At 35.7% G+C, this 24,385-nt stretch overlaps 1 protein-coding gene across 6 annotated transcripts in view; it reads right to left on the bottom strand.

Moving 5' to 3' along the window:
* Window positions 1-2,100: 2,100 nt before the first annotated feature.
* TMEM170B (transmembrane protein 170B) overlaps window positions 2,101-24,385 on the bottom strand; it is a 34,053-nt gene continuing 11,768 nt past the window's right edge. Inside the window, exons 2-5 of one of the 6 annotated variants that reach the window (XM_055079622.1) lie at window positions 20,934-21,104; window positions 9,838-10,235; window positions 5,405-8,041; window positions 2,102-2,949 (exon numbers count right to left, since the gene is read on the bottom strand). In XM_055079622.1, the coding sequence (XP_054935597.1) occupies window positions 10,105-10,235; window positions 20,934-21,104 (302 nt within the window). In that variant the 3' untranslated portion in view covers window positions 2,102-2,949; window positions 5,405-8,041; window positions 9,838-10,104. Of the gene's footprint in view, window positions 2,950-5,404; window positions 10,236-20,933; window positions 21,105-24,385 lie in introns of all 6 variants that reach the window. The other 5 variants (XM_055079621.1, XM_055079624.1, XM_055079619.1 and 2 more) reach the window with 5 other exon arrangements.

A 24,385-nucleotide genomic window follows, 5' to 3' on the forward strand; every position in this document is an offset into this window, starting at 1 on the left:
GTCCGGAGCCTGTGCTCCGCAACGGGAGAGGCCACGACAGTGAGAGGCCCGCGTACCGCAAAAAAAAAAAAAAAAAAATCATTAAAGTATAGACTATTAAAGACCATTATGCATTGAGCTGGAACACAAATTTATGAAGAATACATAAATCAAGGTCCAGATTAATGATTTGCCAAAATCACAAAATTAATGTGGTTTTCTGATTTGTAAATAACCCCTGAACACTGTTTCTTAACCTTCTTTGGAAAATTAGTGATAACATGGAAACTCTTGGTTTTTCTTGTATTTAATTTCCTCACGTGTATTTTTATCCGAAAAAAATAAAATGAATGTATCTTACGGAAATGAGTCCAGAAGTACAGACTGATTTAATTCGGGTTGGTTCATAGATAAGAATGGCCAAGACAAAAGCAAGGGAAAAATAAAATAGAACTACTGCACCATCTAGTGATGAAACTCTTTCTTTGCCAGAAAACCACCTAATGCAATTCCATTTTGCAGTTCAATCCCCAGAACCCTGAGCCTGAAGAATACTCATAAAATTGGCCAAAAGAAAAATGTCTGATAACAATGAATAATGGAAAATTAAAAGCAGATAAACAGGAATACTGAAATGGGACAGACTCTTCTGTTAAGATTCTATTGGAAGCTGGAGGTGAACCCTAATTCTGCTCCTCAAAGATCTGCCATAGATCCTGTTTACTTTTTTCTTTGTACCCTAAAACTTTAGGTACCATTTTATGAATTAACAAGCGTTCAACTTCAAAACATAGATGACGTTAAGTGTCCATTTGATAAGTCTGAGATATTCTTCCTCCACAAGAACTCATTTCCATCAGAAAGCAAGCTCGATGTAAGAACTGAGCATTTTTCTTCTAGATTACCTTTCCCTCTGGTCTTGTTCTAAACAGGTGGCAATAAATCTGAAATTCAATGCTTGCTTTCAATGCTCAGTCAATATCAAAATACCCAAAGATAGCTTTCCTGTTACAAATACTATAAAAATATTACTTCAAGAGCCAAAAAGAATAAAATCAAAGGAGAAAATTTCTTTTTAATCTCAAGATTTATATTTTGTTCAAGAACTCTTTAAGACTCATGGTCAGGAAGGAAATATATTTAATAACTTTATAATTCTTACAGTTGAATGAAGAAGTTACCTAGAAAAAAGAAAATACATTTCAATTTAGTAATTACATGAAATATGTCAGCATGTGTGAAAAAAATGTTTACTTCCACTTTCCTTGCACAATTTTTAAAGTTAAGCAAGTTTTTATTCCAGCAGGGTTTGTAACGATTTCAGTGACTGGCTCTGTTGGCCCCAATCTCCTCTCAGGCAGGAGAATTAGTGGAAGCTAGTTGGGTACCTTGTACCTTCCCTTAGGAATCCCTAACAAAAATTCAAAATATGCATAGCTTTGGCAATACAAATTCTGAGTTGATAATTTTGCAAATCCCCATAATGCTATCTGGTCTTTGTCAAAAATGAGATCTTATCTCATTGTAAGAGCTCCCAGAATACTATATAGAAACCAACATAGCACGGTGGGGAAAAAACATAGGTAAGAGTAAGGAAACCCCAGTTGAGCGTTATTAGCTGTGTGACCTTGAGAAGTTCATCACGTTCTCTGAACCTCAAATGCTTCATTAGTAAAGTGAAGGATCCCCTTCATAATTCTTAGTAATTTCTTTAACCTAAAGGTTACCATAAGTGTTAAAGAATGCTTATGAGATGTCTAACAGATACTAAGCACTCAATAAAGGGTAGTCATTTATTAATAAACGTGACAGTAGGCTCTTTAAAAAAGTAATTCTTAGAAGTAGATGCTTATGTGGCCTAGCACTGGTCCTTGGTAAAACTATGAACTAGGCCAAGTTTGTCTTTTTTTTTTTTTTTTTTTTTTTTTTTGCGGTACGCGGGCCTCGGGATCTTCCCGGACCGGGACACGAACCCGCGTCCCCTGCATCGGCAGGCGGACTCTCAACCACTGCGCCACCAGGGAAGCCCCAAGTTTGTCTTTTAAACTCCTTGCTCACCTTTTCAATGCTACCTTCCAAATCCAGTGTAAAGCTGGCCCAGAAAACCTGACAACAGGGTAAGAGGAAACACTCGAGTCTACAGTGAATGAGTTAAAAAGATATGTCGTAAAGAATCAAACACCCCATAAAGCTTTTGAAGACAGGTTTATTTATATATAAGCGCATGAAACTGAATACAGAAACTTTATTAAAATACTGTATAATACAAATTTTTAATCCAATAAATTCTGTGTAATGACATTTAAGTGCTGGATTCACTTTTAACAGTTGTTTTGTGTGTATCAGTAAAGAGTTCACCCTGTATATTACAAAGAGGAGAGACACATGTGGACCTCAGAAATGGTCCTGAGATTAGACAGTGGATGAGGTTAATTGTGCATCTTTTCTTTAAAGCAATGAATTGGAATCTAGATCTTGTCTTTGCAGACCAACTCTGTATAATCAAAAATAACTTGCATATATTTATTGCTGCCCTTTGAAGGAAATGAGTGGTGAAAAATAATTTAAAATAAAGATCAACATTTCTATGCTTACCACAATTAAAATAATTAAAATTCACTGCAAAATTTGTGTTATCCAGGAAATTACGCTATATACACAATGAGATTTGTACATGAATTGGAAATAAAAAATTGCTTATATAAAATTAAAAATCAATAGTATACAATATTTACAGCTTGTTAGGTATTATAAATAAACATACTTTTTAAATAACCCTTCAAAATTAAACTGTATTATGTAAACATGCAGTACACATACTCATACAGTGTGGTTTATAGTCTTAACAGAAGGGGGAAAACCGTGTTCACATAATGTAGGATACTTCATCACATACGCCTTTGTTTTTATGCGTTACCCCTCCAAGGTTTCTTCTTCCTGTCTTTAAGCTTCACAGTACGTTAAGTGTTTCTACAGTAAAAAAAAAAAAAAAAAATCCCTGATGGTAAACGTATTCCTAAAAGTTACATGAAGTGTCTGCCCTTGTACTACAATATAAAGCTCACACTGTTCACGCTAGACTCTCTAATTTACAACAAAACCAAATTTTAAAATTCCACATTTGTCTTGACATTTTCTCTCATTTCAAACTTACTTGGAAAAAGAAAAAACAGACAGACACGACATCATGAAAATGTAACGAAAGCAGTTGTCATCTGTCACAGTCAATGGTGCAATAACTGATTTTTACTAAACCACAAGGACCTAATTCGATTACACCGCTCCTCAGCTCCGAGCCCCCAGCAATAGGTGTACCAGTCCCGAATCCTGCTCAATTCACTTGGCAAAAGTATCTTAACTTCCAAGGCACTAAGGCATCATTTAGCTTTTAAAAACTGCACTGTGGTTTACTAAATGATTCATCAGTGGTCTGAGAGTTTACACAATTTGAAAGTGAGTTTTTAATACCTATCAGGTAAACTATATTTTTTGCTGTGTGAATAAAAACATTTTCGTTGATTAACTTTAAGATAAAGTTGATCCCCTCGTTCTAGAATGACTACAGTTGGGAGTTAATACTTTACGGTAGGATCCTGTGAATTTTACCTAGTTGTATGACTGAAATGAAAAATACTGTGGAATTTTATATTGTTCATCTAAATGGCAGAGCTCGTGTGTGCGCGTGTGTTTGAGAGACGTACAGAACTTTAAAAATTCCTCCATCATAAATGCATCCGATATCACAAATACCAAGAAAGTGTCAACAGTTAGACTACCAACTCATCCAGTATTAAAGTAAATCATTTTTGCTTACTTTTCAAACAAGTGCCTCTATTTTGCCTTCTATGGAGAAAACTTTAAAATGTTCCTTCCCAAAGATACTCAGTGATGATGTATAAATACTTTAATTTAAAAACAAAGGAAACTTTTCACCACCAACAGTACTGTCATCATTCATTTATACAGGGCTATAAAAAATGATGCTTTTTAGAAATTATCAATATGTAATATGTTTAGGAGAAAACGTGTTATAGTTATGGTGATTATGCATTATAGTTCCTCTTCCTATATATTTATGTAACACTGCTTTCCAGTTTCAGTTACATACATAAATACAGTTCCCAAATGGGGACAGTCATGTCACCACTGAGGGGAGGTACATACGGGCACAGGATATAATTTAAAAAAACATGTAGGCGGTCCATGCTCTCTTGACTTGCTTATAGTATTTAATTTTCAGCAAGATTATAGCTGCATAACCAGAAGGTGTTAAGAACATGCTCTTCTAAACCAGCACTTTTGAGTCTATCAACAAACTGTACATATGTTTAAACTTTACCATATGACATCTGTATGGAAGGGGGAGGAATATCTTTAAGAAGCTGCTAAATTAGTTCTCAAAATCAAGAAAGGCTTATTCCATAAGTTCAACATATGTGCAATGAATGTAAAGAATGTGAAAATGAGTCCCCTAAGCTCAGGGGAGATGGTTACAGTTCATAGGTTAGTGCTCTCAGAAATCTGGGTGTTTCCACTAATCTAATAATGTATTAACTGGTATATCTCCACATTTACTGAAAATACCTTATATATTAAGCATTACTTCCTCTAAACAAATTCATAGATACATTTTTAGATAACTACTTCAGCAACCTCCTCAAAAACATTGCATTGCCTACACTGAACAGACATCCTTAAGTTAGTAGGCAAACCTACCACCACACGCACAAAAATGTAGTATGATTTCAAAATGCTTTGTGTTAAGTTTAGTCTCACATATAAAGAAACACTGCATTTTGCAAACATGCACTAAATGTACTCATACAGTGTAGTTTCTAGTCTTAACAGAGGGGGAAAACTGTTCACGTAACACAGGGTGCTTCATCCAGTGTGTCTGTGTTTTTGTGCCTTTTACCCCTCCAACATTTCTTCCTGTCTTTAAACTTCCCTCTGCTATAAATGCTACCACATGTTAGAAAAAGTTTATCAGTTTTTAATCAAATAATGTCCTTTTTATGCTGTAGAGTCTTCCTCCACGATGTTATAAAAAGGACAGGAAGATAAGGGAAATTACTAGTCAATTTTAATTAACCACTGAGATTCTCACACGATTATTAAAAGAAACAACCATTTACCCAGTTACCCAAGTGTTGCCAAACTTCTCTGCAATCTAGGTCACTAGAATTTCTTCAGTAACTTTCCACATTCTTCCATCTTAAAAACAAATGGCAACTCTTTGAAGAGTTCTGATTAAGACTTTCTGAGAGAAACATTTGTAATAGTGAGAGTGAAGTAGTTTGAGAACATTTCAGAAAGTCCTCTTAACATCTTGTTACTTCTTGAATTATAAAATGGACATAAATTAAAAATAAAAGTATTTCCTTTTAAGTTAAAAACAAACAAACAACAAGTAGGGCTTAAGCACCTTTGGTCCACGGAAGGAGGGACGTGGCAGACACCGCAGCCCAGTTCTGTTCTCGCCCCGCACGGTGAAGCCACAGGCTGGGGCGGCGAGAGGTACACAGAGGGAGGGGACACCTCTCCACCCCGAAAGCAAGGAGAGTAAGTTGCATGTAGTGGAGATTCAATGAATATTGGCTGAGTAAATCCAAAAGAAGCAAGCAGGATAAGGTAAGGGCTAAATCCCGGCTACTTCTCCCTTTTCCTGTTTTAACATTTAACATTTCCATCGCCACCAATTCCCAAAAGTGCTCTTAGAAAACTATCTGCTGATTTAAAAAATAAAGAGGTGGAGAGGAGAAGCAACATTATAAGAGAATTTTTTTAGTTTCCGTTGTAAAATATATGTAGGGAAAATGTAGAAATGGAAGAAAACAGTTGAATCTTACAAAACAATATATTCAATTGGTATTGCAAAGTGTATTTAAAAAAAAATTATAATGACTATTGATCATTTACTGTTAAATACTGAGTCGTCTCTTAATATCCATAGCGGATTGATTCCAGGACCCGCATGGATACCAAAATTCGAGGATGCTTATAGAAAATGGCCATTATAGAAAATGGTGTTAGTATTTGCATATAACCTATGCATATTCTCCCATATACTTTAAATCATCTATTGATTACTTATAATACCTTATACAATGTAAATGCTATGTAAATGGTGTAAACAGTGTAAATGCTATGTGAATAGTTGCCTGTGTGGGGCAAATTTACGTTTTGCTTTTTGGAACTTTCTGGAAATTTTTTCTGAATATTTCAATCCAAGGTTGGTTGAATCCCTTTATGCGGAACCGCAGATATGGAGAGTTGACTGTACTGCTTCGCCATCATAAACAAAAAGTCAACAAGTGGGAGGGCCTGGATTCAAATCTATGTCACGGTATTCCATTTGGTTAATAAACTGAGAAAAATCAGAATTGGGGGAAAAAACAGGACTTAAGCTCTCAGCTAGAAGCAAGATATTCTCCCAACTGTTTGAGGATTTAAATCATCTTGGTAGCTCTTGGGGACTCAAGGGCGGGAACCCCATCTTGGTCATCCTTGTACTTCCTACAGAAAATACCAGGTTCAGCACTTTGTACATAGTAGATCCACCAAAAATGTTTACAAAATTGAATTTGTTGGCGTGTAAGTGCCAGCTTGGGCACATTGACGTGGCAGCCCCACTCTCCTCATCTTAATCAGAGGTTTTGTCTAAAGATGTTTTCCAAGAACATTTTAAAAACTACTCCTGTTCCTTACATCACAAATATATGATACACAGGGCAGCTCATTTCTTTATTTCTCACTTAAAGTACAAACAAAACCCTCACATTTTGGGGGGGGCAGTAGAAATGTATGCTGCAAATACTAAGAAAGTACATTGGGTTACAAACTATAACACTGTTCAGTAAACACTAAGATCTAAAGTAAGAATAGGGCTTCCCTGGTGGCGCAGTGGTTGGGAGTCCGCCTGCCGATGCAGGGGGCGCGGGTTCGTGCCCCAGTCTGGGAGAATCCCACGTGCCGCGGAGCGGCTGGGCCTGTGGGCCATGGCCGCTGAGCCTGCGGGTCCGGAGCCTGTGCTCCGCAACGGGAGAGGCCACAGCGGTGAGAGGCCCGTGTACCACCAGAAAAAAAAAAAAAGTAAGAATAATTAACCTGCAAACACTGAATATGGCCACCATTTAGGACTCTCCTTATGTTAACTCCCTGTGTTAACTAATGAATAATTAGTTTGGGCATACAGGAGTCTCTTCTCTGAGGAACTGATTTCACTGTCAGCAATATTTTATTAAGCATTTTTTAAAATAACGAAGTGGAAACTGCAGAGGATTTTCCCCTTCCCTCCTTCATTTTTCACAAAGAAAATTTACTGCTAAATCACATGTAAATTTTAAGAAGATTTAACCCAAATACATCAATAAGGGCTTTTGTCACATCACAAACAAGGATCTCTAGCACTATTAACCAAGAAAACTTTCCCCAAATTCAAAAATCTCAAAGTTCCTTAAACCTATTTAAAAGATCATTCAACTGAGCAAACGTATCAAATTCTCCACGATAATGTCAAAGCGTTCATTGAACAAAAGCTTTCCAATTAGACTGTATTCATATATATAGCAGCTTTATATATATATATGTGTATATAATGATATATATGTGTATGTAGATATATATCATTAAATGTTTCTTGTCTCTATAGGAAAACCAATAACATTTTAAAAATCTCATCACAGAAACAGCTATTAAGACATTTCATCAATTCACACTATCAACTGCATTTCAAAACATCGAAATAGTAACAGTTGCACAAAATCCCAATGGAAGCAACTAAAAACAACAAAGAAACCAAAAACTCCCCCCAAAGTTAAAAGCACACACACACCCACGCACCCACACACACACGCCTCATAACGTAAAGCAACCTGATAATGAGATAACTGCAGGACACTCTACCAACGGATCCACCTTCTCATACTTCCATTCTAGAGCAGAAACAGCAGTTTCATTCTCTTTGGTCCATGCAGCCATACACTTAATGTGTCCAAGTTATTTTCTGGCTAATTTCAGATTCTGAACCATGTGTTCCATGTTACCTTACCGTGGTAACTTTCTGAAACATAAAATAACCATGTGTTAAAATAAATATTCATTTCTATAGATCTCAAACCATTTCAACATGTTACTGGTAATTCCTCCCAAAGAATATGAACACTTTAAATTATTGACCAAATAATTTAAAGAATTTAAAGAATAACCAAAGTAAAGGAAGAACACAATTCAAGTCTAACAGAAAAGGAAAAATCAAATTGACTTGGAAGATTTAGGCCTAAATTTAATTTAGGAAAATGTCAGGACTATAAAGAACACATGAAAACAATTTCAGACTTGAACATAATAAAAAGAATCAATTTTTAGATTTACTTTAAAGATCTCTAAGAATGCATAGTTGCTTCTTGGGTTTTTTAAAAACAAACTTCCAAGCCAGTGTTACTCAACTCCCCCACCGCCCCAAACTGGCTTCCATACGGGTAAAATACCCCCAACTCCTCATCGGTGAGTTGTTGATACTATTCAGCTTTTTGGTGGAGAAAAGGTGCCGTGGGTAACAAAGGTCTTATATTTGAATGGAACCTAATAGAAACTTATGTTTTTCCAAATTAGATTACAAAACAGTGAGGCTAGAGTATGCAGATTATTTTTTGGATTGTCCTTAACTTCCTATTTTCTGCAGTTGGCTCTTCCTTTGAGTTAGCATATATATAATTGTACCTGGTATTAAAAAAATCTCAGTAGGAGACAAATTCCACCAGGTTTTGTGTTGCCCTTACTTCTTGTACTCTTAAATACAATTCCATATTGCCAGAACCTCTTAAAACCTCTAAGGATTTTTTCATTCTAATAAATGTCATCACAGATTCTAGTAAACTTAAATAACAGCATAAAACAAGAGCTGAACAACTGAAATGAATAACTCAAATATGCATTCAATACTGTATTGATATGCTGAGATTTGTTGCCAAATTTTATAATTATTTACTATACTCCCCAATTTTTACTTAGAGAAATTATGATGCTACCACATACCCCAAGTAAGATAGTTTATTACTCACTCTTCCTATATGTTTCTTATCTACAAATGAGGCTTCTTGTTTTCATAGCCTAATTTAGGCCACTCTTTAAATATAGTTAATACTCCAGAATGAAAGACTGCTTATGTTTTGTCAAAAATCAAGATATATGCAACAAGTAATGTAATCCCACTGAGATACTAGTTGTAAAGATGTTTTCTCCATGAGATACATGGCAAAAACTTTCCTTAGAAGGGTCAAGAATGCAACGTGCATTTCAGATTTCTTACAAAATTTATAAGAAAATTTTCAAATTACACTTTTGTGACACACAAGCTACAATCAATGTGTATGACCCATAAAGTTTTTTAATTCATATCAAGAGAATGTTTATGTATGAGGGAAACGATTAAAAGAGTGTTACTTAAGTGAGTGAAAAGGATGCACCCTATAGATCTACTTTGAGTCCTTAAAAGAGTTCAGCAGTTTTCCATTAAGTATTATTTTTCACGTAAAGTAAATAACAATAATGCCTAATTTATATGAAAGCCCTAAATCCCAGAAACGTTCAGCATTAAAAATCAAATAATTTGTCTCATATTAAATGATTCGGTATTCAGCACTCATACGGGATTTAGCATTACAAAACAAAAATCTCACTACACCACCTGAATTCATGTCAAATATGTTCACAGCACTCATCTACATCTACACTTGCAAATTTCACATGATCAATGTTAAAAAAAGAAAAGAGTTTGGCACATATGTCAATTCTTCAAAACGTCCCTGTAACTTAACACAACACTGTTAAGAACGATGATTCAACGCCAGTGTTAACCTGATTGGCAGCTAAACAAGGTGCTTTTTCTTGTAGCTTCACGTAGTGTCATGCGCCTTGCCTGGGACGGAGGCACGTAAGGTGCAGTGCGGTAGTGCAATCACTTGAACACCAGAGGGCAATCTTCCCACACAGCTCAAGGCCTTATGTTTTGACCTGCTCCTTCCACATTCTTGTACAATTTCATTCCCACTTGTTAACAATGCCATTTTCAGAGAATCTGTACATCTGCTTCCTTATGTGAAGTAAGACATGCCCACAGAAACCTCAGAGTGTGGCGAGAATCCTGGAAAAGGAGATGATTAATGTCAGTACGGTCTGTCCAACGCCCCACACCAGTGCTTCCAAGGGGGCCATGTTCTTCCCTGCCACTCTGTAAATGCCGGCAACTGCTGCACCTAGATGAGAAAGAGGGAGAGAGAAATAGCACCTCATTCACTCTGAGACACGCTACATGGCTGTAACTTAAGATCTCTTTTCATTTGAGCCAAACAGTGAGTCATCAATCATTCTCATTTTATAATTTTCTATGAAAGAGTTTCCATGTGATTGGTAAAAGTTACTCTACCATACCACATTTACCCGCAAAATTGAATAACAGGCTTTTCTATGCAACTGCAAAATACATATTTATGGTATATGCTGCTTACTTGACATAAAATATGTTCATAAAAAATGAGTAATTCATTATTGTAATCTCTCAGCTGGGTGTTAAATCGGCCAGACCTCATCAGCACTTTTATAAACATATGACACAATATACTGGTAATTATAAATAATAATGCAGAAAACCGTACAATTTAACATAATTTCTAAATTATTCAAGAAAAAAGTTAATATTAAAGGAATTTTAATTTCAGTAAAATGAATTAATTCTTAAATGTCACATAAAATATCAGAATTTTGACTAATGTACTTCACAATCTACCATATAAAATGGTTTAAGTGTTTTAATAAAGCATACAACTGTAAAGTTATTTGGAGACGAGTATCTTGACATCTAATAAAAGTGGAATATGAACCTGACATCCATCTGTTCTAGGAAAATTTTTTAGATAACATGCGTTTCTGAGAATGAGAGAATCTCAGGAGCTTCAGAGCCCCGAGGCTCGGTTCAACACTTCATCTTATTGCTATAGTATGTATAATGATGTGGCATCTAAGAGGCTGATTTTAAAAGTACATTCAGAAATCATAAAAGGAGGAAACATTTAAACTATGGTTATGCCCTCTCACAGGTTGAGATGGCCTTACAACTTTTCTCTAGAAAAAACTGTCTATGTATCCTAGAACGATCAAACAAAAAGAACAGAAATAAATTATGTGAAGACACTGAATTATAATTATTTGAGATAGAAATTCTACTCATAAAAATTAGCTAAGAATTAACTCCATAGTTCATTTAAATTCAAAATATTATATTCCTCTATAGAAGATACAAATAGGAAAAGCAAATTATTAATTTAAGCCAAGGGCTTTCATATACATATTTTAAAGAAGGAAATTAAAATATATAGTGTATTTACAGCATACTATGTATCTTGACAGGAACTTTATCATCTTAAATATCATACCACTCCTGAGTATTATTACTTAATTTAAAGATGAAAAAAACAGAGGTTCAGAGAGTTTCAATTACTAGCCCAAGGAAATATAGTAAGTACAGAGCTGGAATTTCAATCCAGGTTAGTCAGGCTATAAATTTCCAAATCATTCTATCATTTCAAATTTACACCAAGTGAAAAAGAGAATAAGGAATTCAGAAAATAATAAAGTAACTGATAATTATCTCAATACTAAATAAAACTCCTAGTAGCACCAACATTTACTTAATCAAGTAATAAACTTCACTAGTATAATTAGTCATATCCTCAAATTTTAGAATTGGATAACATTCTGAAAATATTTTAAAGACCTTAGCCTTCTTTGTTATCAGAAATTATGTTAAAATAAACCTGAGAAATACTGTCTTTACTTTGGGTTCACCCTAGATTTCCATGACTATCTTCAATTTTAAAAACCACAATTTGGCCTCCATTTCTCCAGCACTAAATTTTCAAAAATGATCCAAAAGGTGAAAAACATAGCAATTACTAGCTCAGGCTGCCTGGGAAGTGCCAATTTGTTAATTCAAACATCTCATGCTTATATAAAGTTAAGAGCATGGATTTTGGAGCTAGACCTGTGGGTTAAAATCCAAGCTCCACTAATTAGTAGCTGTGTTACACTGAGCAGTCACTTAACCTCCCTGTGCCTTATTTCTTCAACTGTAAAATGGGTGGGTTTGAAGATAATACTTGGAAAGTGCTTAAAATAGTGTCTGGTCCCAGTATGTACTCCAAATTTTGGTTAGTAGTTGTTGCAGTAGTAAATGATAAAGGAATTTCCAATCAGTGATTCATCATTCAATAAATGGTGTGGAACAACTGATAGCCACTTGGAAGAAATAAATTTAGGTCCCTACTTCACACCACTCCCCAGAGTAAATTCAGATGGGTTAAAAAACTAGATGTTAAAAGCAAATAAATAAAATGAATTTCACTTTGGAAGGCTTGCTGTCTGAGGAATAACTTACAAAACCACAAATAACCCACTTTTCTTTATACTCTTTCAAGAAACAGAGGATAAGATCTTCAACCCTATAATGTAAGGGGAGAAAAACCACTGTAAAACTCCAGAGTTTCCAAAATCAAGAGAGATATTTATAGTGTTATACAGAAAATAAAACGAACTACGGTTTTCCTCCCAGCAGATAATCAGGAACCAATTTGTAAGTTTGTAAGTTACAACTTCCCTTCAAAAGAAGATTTACACTAGCTCCCATTGCTCTGTATCATTTCACAACCCAGAAGCACTAGTCAGAAAAGACTGTTCCAGTGGAACTCTTAATCGAAAAGATCTGAAAGAAAACAATTTTGTGTGCCTATTAAATGATTCTGGAAACACTGCTATTAAATATTGAGCAGATATGAAGGAGTATTTATAAAATACATGTAGACTGTTACACACACACACACAATTCCCAAGTACCACCATCCGACTGAAGAAAGGAACATTACTATTTCGTTTGAGGTTCCAGTGGACTCTCCTCAATCACATCCCATCCCCTCCCGAATTTGGTTTTTATCCTTTGCTTTTCTTCAGCTTTACCACCTGCCTATATCCTAAGATATCTATTATCTAGTTTTTTAAATAAATGAATTTTATATAAATTGATACCGTAAGTATTTTGGAATTTTTGGCTCAATGTTATATTCAGAAGATTATCCATCTTGTTGTATACAGCAGTAATTGATACATTTCCACTGTTGTATAGAATTCCAAGTATGAATATACCACAACTTATGTATCCATTCTACTGTGGATGACATTGTTTCTAGTCCTTAACAATGACAAACCCTGCTTCTGTGAACATCCGTGTAACATGACCTCTGGCACACATACGCAATCAGGAGTTTCTCTGCAACGCGGGTAAAAGTAGAATTGCTCAGTCCTATGTTATGGGCATTTTCAACTTTACTAGGTAATGCCAACTTGTTTTCCAAAGTAATTGTACCAATTTATATCCCAGTTACTCCATATCCTCAGAAGCAGTTGATAGCTTTAAATAATTTTTTTTGGCAATCTGGCAGGTAAAGAGATGTTATCTCTGCAATCAATTTGGGTTTCCCTGATTTTTAATGTCATTGAGCTTTTCCTCACATATTCTTCACATTTGGCTATTAGGGTTTCTACTTCTATGAAATGTTTGTCAAATCTTTTGTCCATTTTTCTGTTGGATTGTCATTTTCTTATTTGATTCATAGGGCTTTTTAAAATATAGTTTGGATACTAATCTTTTTACATTTATATAAGCTAACAAATGTCTTCCTCCAATTTGTGCTTTAGTTTTCACTCCTGTTAAGATGTATTTTGCTGAACAACAGCCAGTTGAAAGAGTACAAATATTGTGATCCTTATTTTCTTGGTGAAGTGTATGCAAGAATGAAGAAGGCAGAAGTGTAACAGGGTGCCTGAAATAAATGAAGCATGTTTGGAACTGCCACTGTGAACAACAGCAGAAGGTATCAACGAGAAATATGCAAAGATCCCAAAAGTGTTAAGGGGCTAGAGAAGACTGGCATAGCAAAGATGAAGTGGAGAAAGCAATTCTGCTGAGCTGAGCTGAAGGTAAATAAAGATATAAACTTGCAAGGACAAGGGTGACTAGGAGAAGAGTCACCAGTGGACAGAGATGTCAATATAGGGCAACATAAAGTGTCTGCAGAGAGGTGGACCACTGAAAAGTGATTTGATCTGCCCTCCACATTCCTGAGAGAACGCAAATATAAAGGTTAAGGCAGATTTGGTTCTAATGGTGTTGATTCCCAGTTTGTGTAATCAGATCAGGGGTCAGCAAACTATGATCCAGAGGTCCAGTCTGACTCACCACCTGTTTTTGTACAGCATGTGAGCTAAGAATGGTTTTTCCATTTTTAAATGGTTTTAAAAAAAATCAAAAAAATAATATTTCACGACACATGAAAATTATATGAAATTCAAACTTTAGTGTCCATAAATAATGTTTTATTGGCATACAGCCATAGTCATTTCTGATACTGAACTCTCTTTGCATTCCTAGGATAACATTCTTAAAGTAAATGAACCTACACTTTTCCATCCTTCTGCAGTCTTCATCTTGTTTAGCAACAAGATTACTTTGATCCAGCAATATGCTGCGCACAGTTTTTAATCTTCCCATTTCCTGCAATAATTTGGAAAAAATAGGAACTGTTCCCTGAAAGTTTGGTAGAACTCATCTGAGTCTGGACTTCTTTTGGGAGGAGGGGTCTTCAACATTTCAATTGTTTAAAAATACTTATTGTATTATTCATATTTTCTATTTCTTCTTATGCCAATTTTAGCAACTTATATTTAGGAATATATAGCTGTTTACAAAACTGTCATTTTTATAATTCTTTATTCTACCTTTATTATTGAGTCTGTGTTATTTCTTCTGTGTTGTTCCATATTTTACTTTTCTGTCTTAACTATTTTAGAGTTACAGAAGCAATCTATTCACCTTATTATCTTTCCAGAAAACCAGTTTTTTGCTTTGTTATTAATCTCTCATAAACTCAACTTAAAAAACTTAAATGCATTTCTCTATAAATAAAAAATATATATATATAATAAAACTAAACAATGTTAATTTAAAAAGATACCATGCACAACAACCATAACATAATAAGAGTTTAGGAATTAACTTAATCAAAATATACAACCCTCCTATTGAAAAAAACACTTTTAAACTCTAACAAAAGACATAGAAAATGATCTGAACAAATGGAGATATATTACATGTTCCTGGGTGGGATTTAATTTAATATGTCAATTCTTCCCAAATTAACCTCTACAATCATTTAAATCCCCATAAAAATTACAGTTATACTTTTTGAGGAACTCAGTAGACATATTCTAAAATTTATATGAAAGAATAAAGGTCCATAAATGGTTATGTTAACTTTGAGAAAGAAATGAGAGGGACCAGCCCTACCAGATATTAAGAAATACTACAAAACAATAGAGACAAAAAAATGAGGCCTTGCTGCAAGAACAGATAAAAAGACTAACAAACCAGAACAGAATTTGAAGGCAGGTCCATGTTCCTTGAGAACACAGTACACAAAAAAAGATAAATCAATGGATAGATTATTTTAGTGGTGTGGTAAAAAATTGACTTACTACGTGGGAGGAAAAAAAATACACCTGGAATCCTATCTAGTTCCAAACACAAAGATAGACTCTAGACCAGAAGGCAAATTATGACCTGAATGTCAGACATCTGTTTTTGTAAATAAAGTTTTATTGGAAAAAGCCATGCCTATTCATTTACCAATGTCTATGGCTGCTTTTATGCCCTAATGGCAGAGCAGAATAGTAGTGACACAGACTCTGTGGCCTGCAACGTTTAAAATAGTTACTATCTGGCCTTTTAAGAAAATGTTTGCTCAGTCCTGCTCTAGATAAATTAAAGACTTTAATACAAAGGTAAAACTATAAAATTAACAAAAGAAAATATATCAGAATATCTTTTGACCTTGGTGTGGAGAACTTCTTAAATAAAATTCTAAATTATAAACCATAGGCAAAAAGACTCTTTAAGCTGATTATACAGAATAAGGATTTCTGCTCAATAAACAACATCATGGATGAAGGTACTGATAAAAGACAGAGAAGTTATTTGCAAAGTTCAAACCCAATAAGACACCAATACATCTAAGAAACATCTATCATTTAATAAAAAACAAGAACCCCAAAAGAAAAGCACAGAATTTAAAGAAGCAATTTGTAGGAGAAGAAATCTAAATATATGATAAGAATAGAAAGAGATGTTCAAATTCATTAGTAATCCGAGAAATGCAAATTAAACCAACAAAGAGGTGTCTCTTTAGCCCTCAGACTCGCTAAAATTAGACAGCAATACAATGCCAAGCAATGGCATTACAGAGAAACCCATTTCCTCCCAATTCTGGTATTAACTATCAGTACTAACTAAAATGAAAAATCACTCTATTCTGGAAATAAAAACCTAAGAGGTAGTAAAATATAATAGATATGTATCTATATTCAGCCAGCCATCATTTGCTGAACTGAATATACAGCTATGATTGTGCTAGCACTCACAAAATACATGAAGAAAATAAATGCAGTTAAATATTCACATTGGCTAGTTTTCTTAATTCACGTGTTTGCAGGTCAAAAAATTAGCCAGAAGAAATATATATATATATATATATATTTTTTTTTTTTTTTTTTTTTTCCCCTGGGTTCATGTGAGGTTAAGGGAGCAAAGCTATCCCCAGGATCTCTGAGTTTTACCCACCTAAACTCTTCATCACTCAATCTCTTTCTCCAGCTCCCTATCCCACCAACGCTACATAAATACTGACACCTACTGTGTCAGCTAGGTATTCATGTTTTTTTTTTTTTTTTTTTTTTGCGGTACGCGGGCCTCTCACTGCTGTGGCCTCTCCCGTTGCGGAGCACAGGCTCCGGACGCGCAGGCTCAGCGGCCATGGCTCACGGGCCCAGCCGCTCCGCGGCATGTGGGATCCTCCCGGACCGGGGCACGAACCCATGTCCCCTGCATCGGCAGGCGGACTCTCAACCACTGCGCCACCAGGGAAGCTCTATATGTTTTATTGCTAACCTGGATACAAATTTTTACTTGAAATAGTGTCAGACATATTTGTAAGGTTTTTTAAATATAACACTGCAGTTTCCAAAATCATTAGCTTATTTCATTCTTAACTGAATTGAAAGCAGGTAATATATACATACACATCATTAGGGAAGTAGAATCATGTTCTCTTTAAAATTTCACAATAATTTACAGCAATAAACACACATATAATACACATACTACTTTTGACTTTGGAACAAGCTGTTCCTTCTTCCTTCCTCCTCTGTTTACGGTTCCACAATTATAGCAGTGGCCCACATCAAGAGCATCAGCAGTCCCTTTCATGTCTCTTTGTATGCCACCACAGTGAATAACAACTAATTTGGATTTTTCCCTTTGCCATAGTCCTGACACCAACTCCTTTTCCAACCCACTGCCACTAGTCTAGTTCAGATCTACCCTCAAATTCAGATCACAGTTAATGCCTCAACTCCTTTTCTTTCCCCCTTTTCCTCCCTTCTTCCCTCCCCCCACTTTCTTCCTTCCTTTCCTCTGTGCTTCCTCCCTCACTACATCCATCTATCCAACCAGTATTTTCTGAGTATCTGTTCCATTCCAGGTACTGTTTTATTGTTGGAGATTCAGCAGTGATGAAGACAGACAAAGTCCCTGCCCTTTCAGAGTTTCTTCTTGGTTCTTTCTTCACATATATTCTACATTCAGCCATAAAATAAATTTTCCTATTGAATTGCTTTGCCCCTCTCCAACCCCATTCTAAAATATCTAATTGTTTTCCATGACCCACAGAATAAAGTCCAGACTCTGGCTGGCCGCCCAAGATCCTTGAGGATCTGGCTCTTTCCAGTTGAATTTCCTACTACTCCACTCTGCACATTTGGTGCTTCAGCTAAATCTGATTGCTTGTTTTAAACTCTACCTATGGCAAAATGAATGAAGTACCATATGAGAAATTTACAGGTTGAATGCAGCAACAACGAAAACCTAACGCAAGATAACACACAAAAACCAAATAGTAAATGAAGACAGGATGAGAAAACAGACTACTCCCTATTTCCCACAACTATTTTATGACTGTCTTATTTGTGCCACAGGACAAACCCAGAGACATGGGAACAGGGCTCCCCCCTCAAGGCAAGGCATGCTGACCACTCCGGGAAAAGGTGACTGTGGGACACAGGAGGGAGGCCTTGGAGCCGCAGAAGAAAAGGACCTCCGCTCATCTCTGGGGCTAAGAACGAACTTAGAAAGGAAGAAGCCCTCGGTGGCGAGTCCTGCAGCAGATCCAGCAGCGACAGCCAGCTACCCTAGCCGCCCAGAAGCCGGCCAGAGTGAACGGCAACAGGAGCTCTGCTGTTCGCCTGCAGTGACGAGACCAAGCAGCAAAGCGAAGCACCAGTGTCCAGCAGAACCACACGAAGGAAGGGGCTGAGGCCCCTCCAGGCTCAACAGGATGCATCGAAGTCCTGGCTCAGCCAGCACAGCAGAACCCCAGGCTGGAGCTGGGGCCTAAGTACAGCGCTAAGAGGAGAAGGTCAGAGGCAGTGAACCTGAGGACTGCACGACATGCACATGAGGCAGCACAGCAGAAAACTTGCAAACAGCTGGAGGACACCATAAAGTGGCTAATTTCTAGTAGGCCAGGGGAGATTTATGTCATAATAATTTGTGTTTAAGAAGGAAGTGCACTATTATGGTCAATTAATCTGCATACGACAGAGGAGGCAAGAATATAAAATGGAGAAATTCAAAAAGTGGTGCTGGGAAAACTGGGCAGCTACATGTCAAAGAATGAAATTAGAACCTTCTCTAGCACCATATACAAAATTAAACTCAAAATGGATTAAAGACCTAAATGTAAGACTGGATACTATAAAACTCCTACAGGAAAACATAGGCAGAACACTCTGACATAAATCGCAGCAAGAGTTTTTTGGATCTATCTCTTAAAGTAATGGAAGCAAAAGCAAAAACAAACAAATGGGAACTAATTAAACTTAAAAGCTTTTGCAGAGCAAAGGAAACCATAAACAAAATGAAACAAAAACCTATGGAATGGGAGAAAATATCTTCAAACCATGCGACCGACAAGGATTGATTTCCAAAATATACAAACAGCTCATACAGCTCAACATCAAAAAATCAAACAACCCAATCAAAAAATGGGCAGAAGACCTACATAGGTATTTTTCCAAAGAAGACATACAGATGGCCAATTAGGCATATGAAAAGATGCTCAACATTGCTAATTATCAGAGAAATGCAAATCAAAACTATAATGAGGTATCACCTCACACCAGTCAGAACGGCCATCATCGGAAAGTCTACAAATAATAAATGCTGAAAAGGGTGTGGAGAAAATCATCGAAAAGTCTACAAATAATAAATGCTGGAGAGGGTGTGGAGGAAAGGAAACTCTCCTACACTGTTGGTGGGAATGTACATTGGTACAGCCATTATGGAGAACAGTATGGAGGTTCTTTAAAACACTAAAAATAGAGTTACCATATGACCCAGCAATTCCATTCCTGAGCATATATCCGGAGGAAACTCTAATTTAAAATGATACATGAAAAAAAATAAAAATAAAAATAAAAAAAAATAAAAAAAAATAAAAAAAAAATAAAATAAAATAAAATGATACATGTACCCCAATGTTCATTATAGCACTATTTACAAGAGCCAATACATGAAAGCAACCTAAGTGTCCATGGACAGATGAATGGATAAAGATGTGGTATATATACACAATGGAATATTACTCAGAATAAAAAAGAATGAAATAATGCCATTTGTAGCAACACGGATGAACCTAGTGATCATCATACTAAGTGAAGTAAGTCAGACAGAAAAAGACAAATATCATATGATATCTCTTATATGGGGAATCTAAAAAAAATGATACAAATAGACTTATTTACAAAACAGAAACGCACTCACAGATGTAGAAAGTAAAGTTACGCTTACCAAAGGGGAAAGGTGGGGAAGGGATAAATTTGGGGTTCGGGATTAACAGATACACACTACTATATATAAAATAGTTAAACAACAAGGACCTACTGTATGGCACAGGGAACTATATTCAATATCTTGTAATAACCTACGATGGAAAACAATTTGAAAAAGAATACATATATATGTATAACTGAATCACTTTGCTGTATACCTGAAACATTGTAAATCAACTATACATCAATAAAAAAATTAAAAACTTTAAAACCCAAGAATTTAAAAGGAAAACAACATGTAATTGCCACTTCTAAACTTCCAGCTGTTCTTAAAATATAAATAAACCAATTTGTCCTGAAATTTATTTAAATGATTAAAAATTAAGACTATGTGAAATAATAATAACTAAAGCTTAAAAAATATTTTAAGTATGTCAAAATTAGAATTTATTCCAATTTTAATTTCCTAGTTTTAAAGAAGGCAAATGATCTGTAATATATTTAGAATATACTTTTAAAGAAAGAAGGAAGTGCACCTTTATTTTGTAGTCACAGGCAGATGACATCAAGGACCTAAGAGCTATATCTTCACTTTTTTTAAATGACAATCATCACTGGCATATTTGTGTGCCTAGCTCTCTCCCTTACCACAGAGTGAGCTCCTTTAAAGCAGAAACTACATCCGCTGTAAGATAAATTTTCCCACGAACTGCTCTACCTCTTGACAATTTCTACAAGTTTTTCCATTTCCCCAAAACCTTCCATAATGAGTATTCATAGAGCAGAAGTACCAAAACTATCTGTTCAGTAATTAAGTGAACCGATCTTTACCTTCTAGGTGAAGTGTGGTTAGTGCTGAAAAATATTCTACATGAAAGATTACACTGTTGCATTTACAGTAAGAATAAAGTTGCCAAAACTGTAAGCGCATATAAAATTATGCGCTTGAAACTAAGTCAACTTACTAGTAATCATTGCTCCAGTCACGGAAGCCAGAAAGCCGATGCTGACTGCGATGACAGAGATTACTCTCCCCTGCCGATGCCTCTGTAGCATCACGAACATCAACACTCCTGCAGCGCCATGGACAAACAGAGAGGAGAAGAGAGCCCAGAGGAAGATCCAGTACCACATCTCTGAAAGGGAAAGCAAAATGTTAATAATTCTGTTGAAAACATCTTAGAAAATCCAGCTTAACAAATAGTGAGCACCCATGGTCTGGAAGAAGGTTAAATGAGGTAACAGATTAAAAACATGCCTAGTACAGTACTTGATACACAGTAGTACTAAATAAATTTTAACAGTTACCATCATCACTAATGCTTGATGGGGAAGTCATTCCCTCCACGACTTCAGAAGGTCAAAGCCTCTAATTTCCTCTAAATGTGCCCATCATATAGCTATAATCTATTAATTTCTCTAATAAACCCTCATGTCTGCAAATCTCTTGCAATAAATTATATAAGTTAATTAACTGCTGTTTGATATATAATTTTCTATCTTCTATACTAAGTGCCCAGACATTTTTAAAAACTACCACTTAATTCAAATAATAAGTACAGTAAGTACAAAAACTATCTGTTCAATAAATAAATGAACTGATCTTTACCTTCCGAATTCAGAAATAAGTCAGTGATTTTTATCTTTTATGATTTTAAGAATTTCAGGCCATTTCCCTCTTGGCTCTCACCTTTACATACTAAAGAATCAGTCAGAATTTTTTTAATGCTTTGTCTCTCAGGTCATATGCTAGTCCTTAGCAGGAACTCCTCAAGCTCTATCACTCTTTCTTCAATGTAGTCTCAGTCACTGTTCATTGAAGCCTGGTTTACAGACAATTGATGAGCATGCCTTTCACTCTCTCTCTTTCTGGCTGAATGGTGGTTGCCAAGGACTTGGGGGAGAGGGAAATGGGGGACTTCTTATTTAAAATGGCTACAAACACAAGGGATCTTTGTGGCAATGGAACTGCTCTGTATTTTGACTGTGGTGGTGGATACATATACAAGTGATACAACTGTACAGAACTAAATACACACACACACACAAATGAGTACAGGTATACAAGCAACACTTGTGGAATCTGAAAAAGGTTGGTGGGTTGTATCAATGTCAATATCCTGGTTTTGATATTATACAGCAGTTTTCCAAGATGTTCCCATTGGGTAAATGGGGTAAAGGGCACGTGGGTTCTCTCTGTATTATTTCTTACAACTGCATGTGAATCTACAATTATCTCAAAATTAAAAGTTTAATTTTTAAGAAGAGAGAATATATAGAAAACAGATTTTTAAAAAAATCAGTTTCAGCCTGCTAAATTCTTAAGAATTGACACTTAGAATGGACTTATAATTTGAAATCATTTCAAGGAAGAGACATCTGATATATTTTTCAGTGTTCAAGTACCATGCATGCTTCTCTATGGCATAAGAGAGAGATGCTGGTGATTAAGGAAAAACAGACAAAGCTTGCCTTTTAGAGGTTTTTCTCTTCCAGCTTTCAGAGAAGTAATGCTTTCACACTGTCACTCCCAAACAAATAGCTTCAATTTATAAAAAATAAAGACAAAAATGCTTAACTTGCCCTGAAGAATATTTATATTTTAAAAGATATAATTTTCCAGAGTGACCCTAACAAAGCGAGACTATAATACAGCAATAACAGGGTGGGGAGGGTTGCTCTGATCAAGGCGGTTCTGAGAGGAGACAGACGCTGGAGCAGGCACCTACTCTTAATAAGAGCAGCCATTTGCCTTGATCCCCGATCCTGCTTCTTACCAGGGCTACCCCCAAAATCACTTTTATTTGTTGTCCTTATAATACACGTAGAGTGAAAATTTTCTTGACTATATGTAACACTATGAGCAGGGATTATCTGACATTATAAGTAATGTTGTTTGCCTACTGACTATATAGCTACAGTCAATTTACCTAATAATTAGGAAAATTAAGTCTAATGACTCATAAATCCCCAAGATATCAAAGAATTATACAACTGAAACAGAATCTCAAATGGTCCTCTAATGACCAATCCACGATTATCCCTCAAGCAGACCGAGCACAAACGGCCCAAACATAAAATTTATTTTTGTTTCTTTGTTTTCTTAATCACACTATTTATCATGGAAAAAAAGCCGAAAGCTTCTGAGAATATCTACAATTAACTTAGATTTCATGTTGTTACTACTATTTTAAATTCCCTGATAGATCAATACAACCATGTCAGTGAACAGGGTCTCTGAAGACCTGGTTCTACTCCAGATAAACAAGTCTGTCTGAAGTCTGACTCACTATTGGCAAACGCAGGACACCTGGAGAACTGCAGGACCCTAAGAGTAGAGCGAAGACAGATGCCCCAGAGCCCTAGAGAAAGAACAGGTGCCAAGAACGGGAGAGGAGTATGACCACCTTTTCTTAACCTGTGCAGGCTTGTACGGCTAACGTGAACACCCAGGGGCCCAGCTTTCTCTTTCCACCCATATCCCACCTAATCCAAGCTTCTAGCAACTGAGCAACAATAAAAGGATGAAGCCAGAGGGAGACTTTGCTGGTGCTAAACAAAATACAAAATGAGAAATTAAAAATACACTTAAAAACAGAAACCTTGAAGCATGCGGTCCATACAATTACCACAATTCACTGAAAGGAGATACTCCGTCTTCATTAAAGCCCTTTCATTATTTTTCCCTATTCAAGGCTGTCCATAATCTTCATCTTAAACTGAATTGTTGCAGTGTGTTTGTTTACTTTTAGTTGGATAAGAGGCAGAGGAGTAGTGATTTGTTCCAGTCTCCAAACAATTCTAGAAATAGCCCTGATCCCAATCTGTTTCTCTCTCAGCCCTGGTTGCCAAGTCACTAAAAATTATCTTCTGTGCTTTTGATTTTAATCTTTGGACAAAATTATTTATGAGAAATGAATTTCTCTAGATATCTAGAATATATTAACTAAGTAAAAACAAGTCAAAGAATGGTACATATTGTATGATCCTTTTTGTTCAAAAAATTATAGGTACAGAGAAACACATAAACAGATTCCAACAATGGCTATCTTTTAAAGATAAGAGAGGACATGGGTTATATTATTTTATTCTTTACTGGTTGTTTTTTAGCAACCAGCCTGGTTTTGTTTGTCTGTTTTATTTACTTTACTGCAGATACACTGTCTTTAAAAGATAGTTTTTCATTCTAGAATTCATCAAAGGAGAACATGCTCTATGAAGCCAATGCTTCTCAAGCCAGACTGCTCACAAGAATTACCCACAGAGCAACTAAAACTATCACTTGAGGGGGGACCTAAACAATTATATTTTCATCAACTCTACCAGATAATCATGACATGCAATAAAGACAGAAATCACCACTCTAGGCTAAGGTTACATAAGCAACCTAAGTGTCCATCCACAGATGAATGGATAA

Source organism: Physeter macrocephalus, chromosome 18 (assembly GCF_002837175.3).
Source record: "Physeter macrocephalus isolate SW-GA chromosome 18, ASM283717v5, whole genome shotgun sequence".
NCBI lineage: Eukaryota > Metazoa > Chordata > Mammalia > Artiodactyla > Physeteridae > Physeter > Physeter macrocephalus.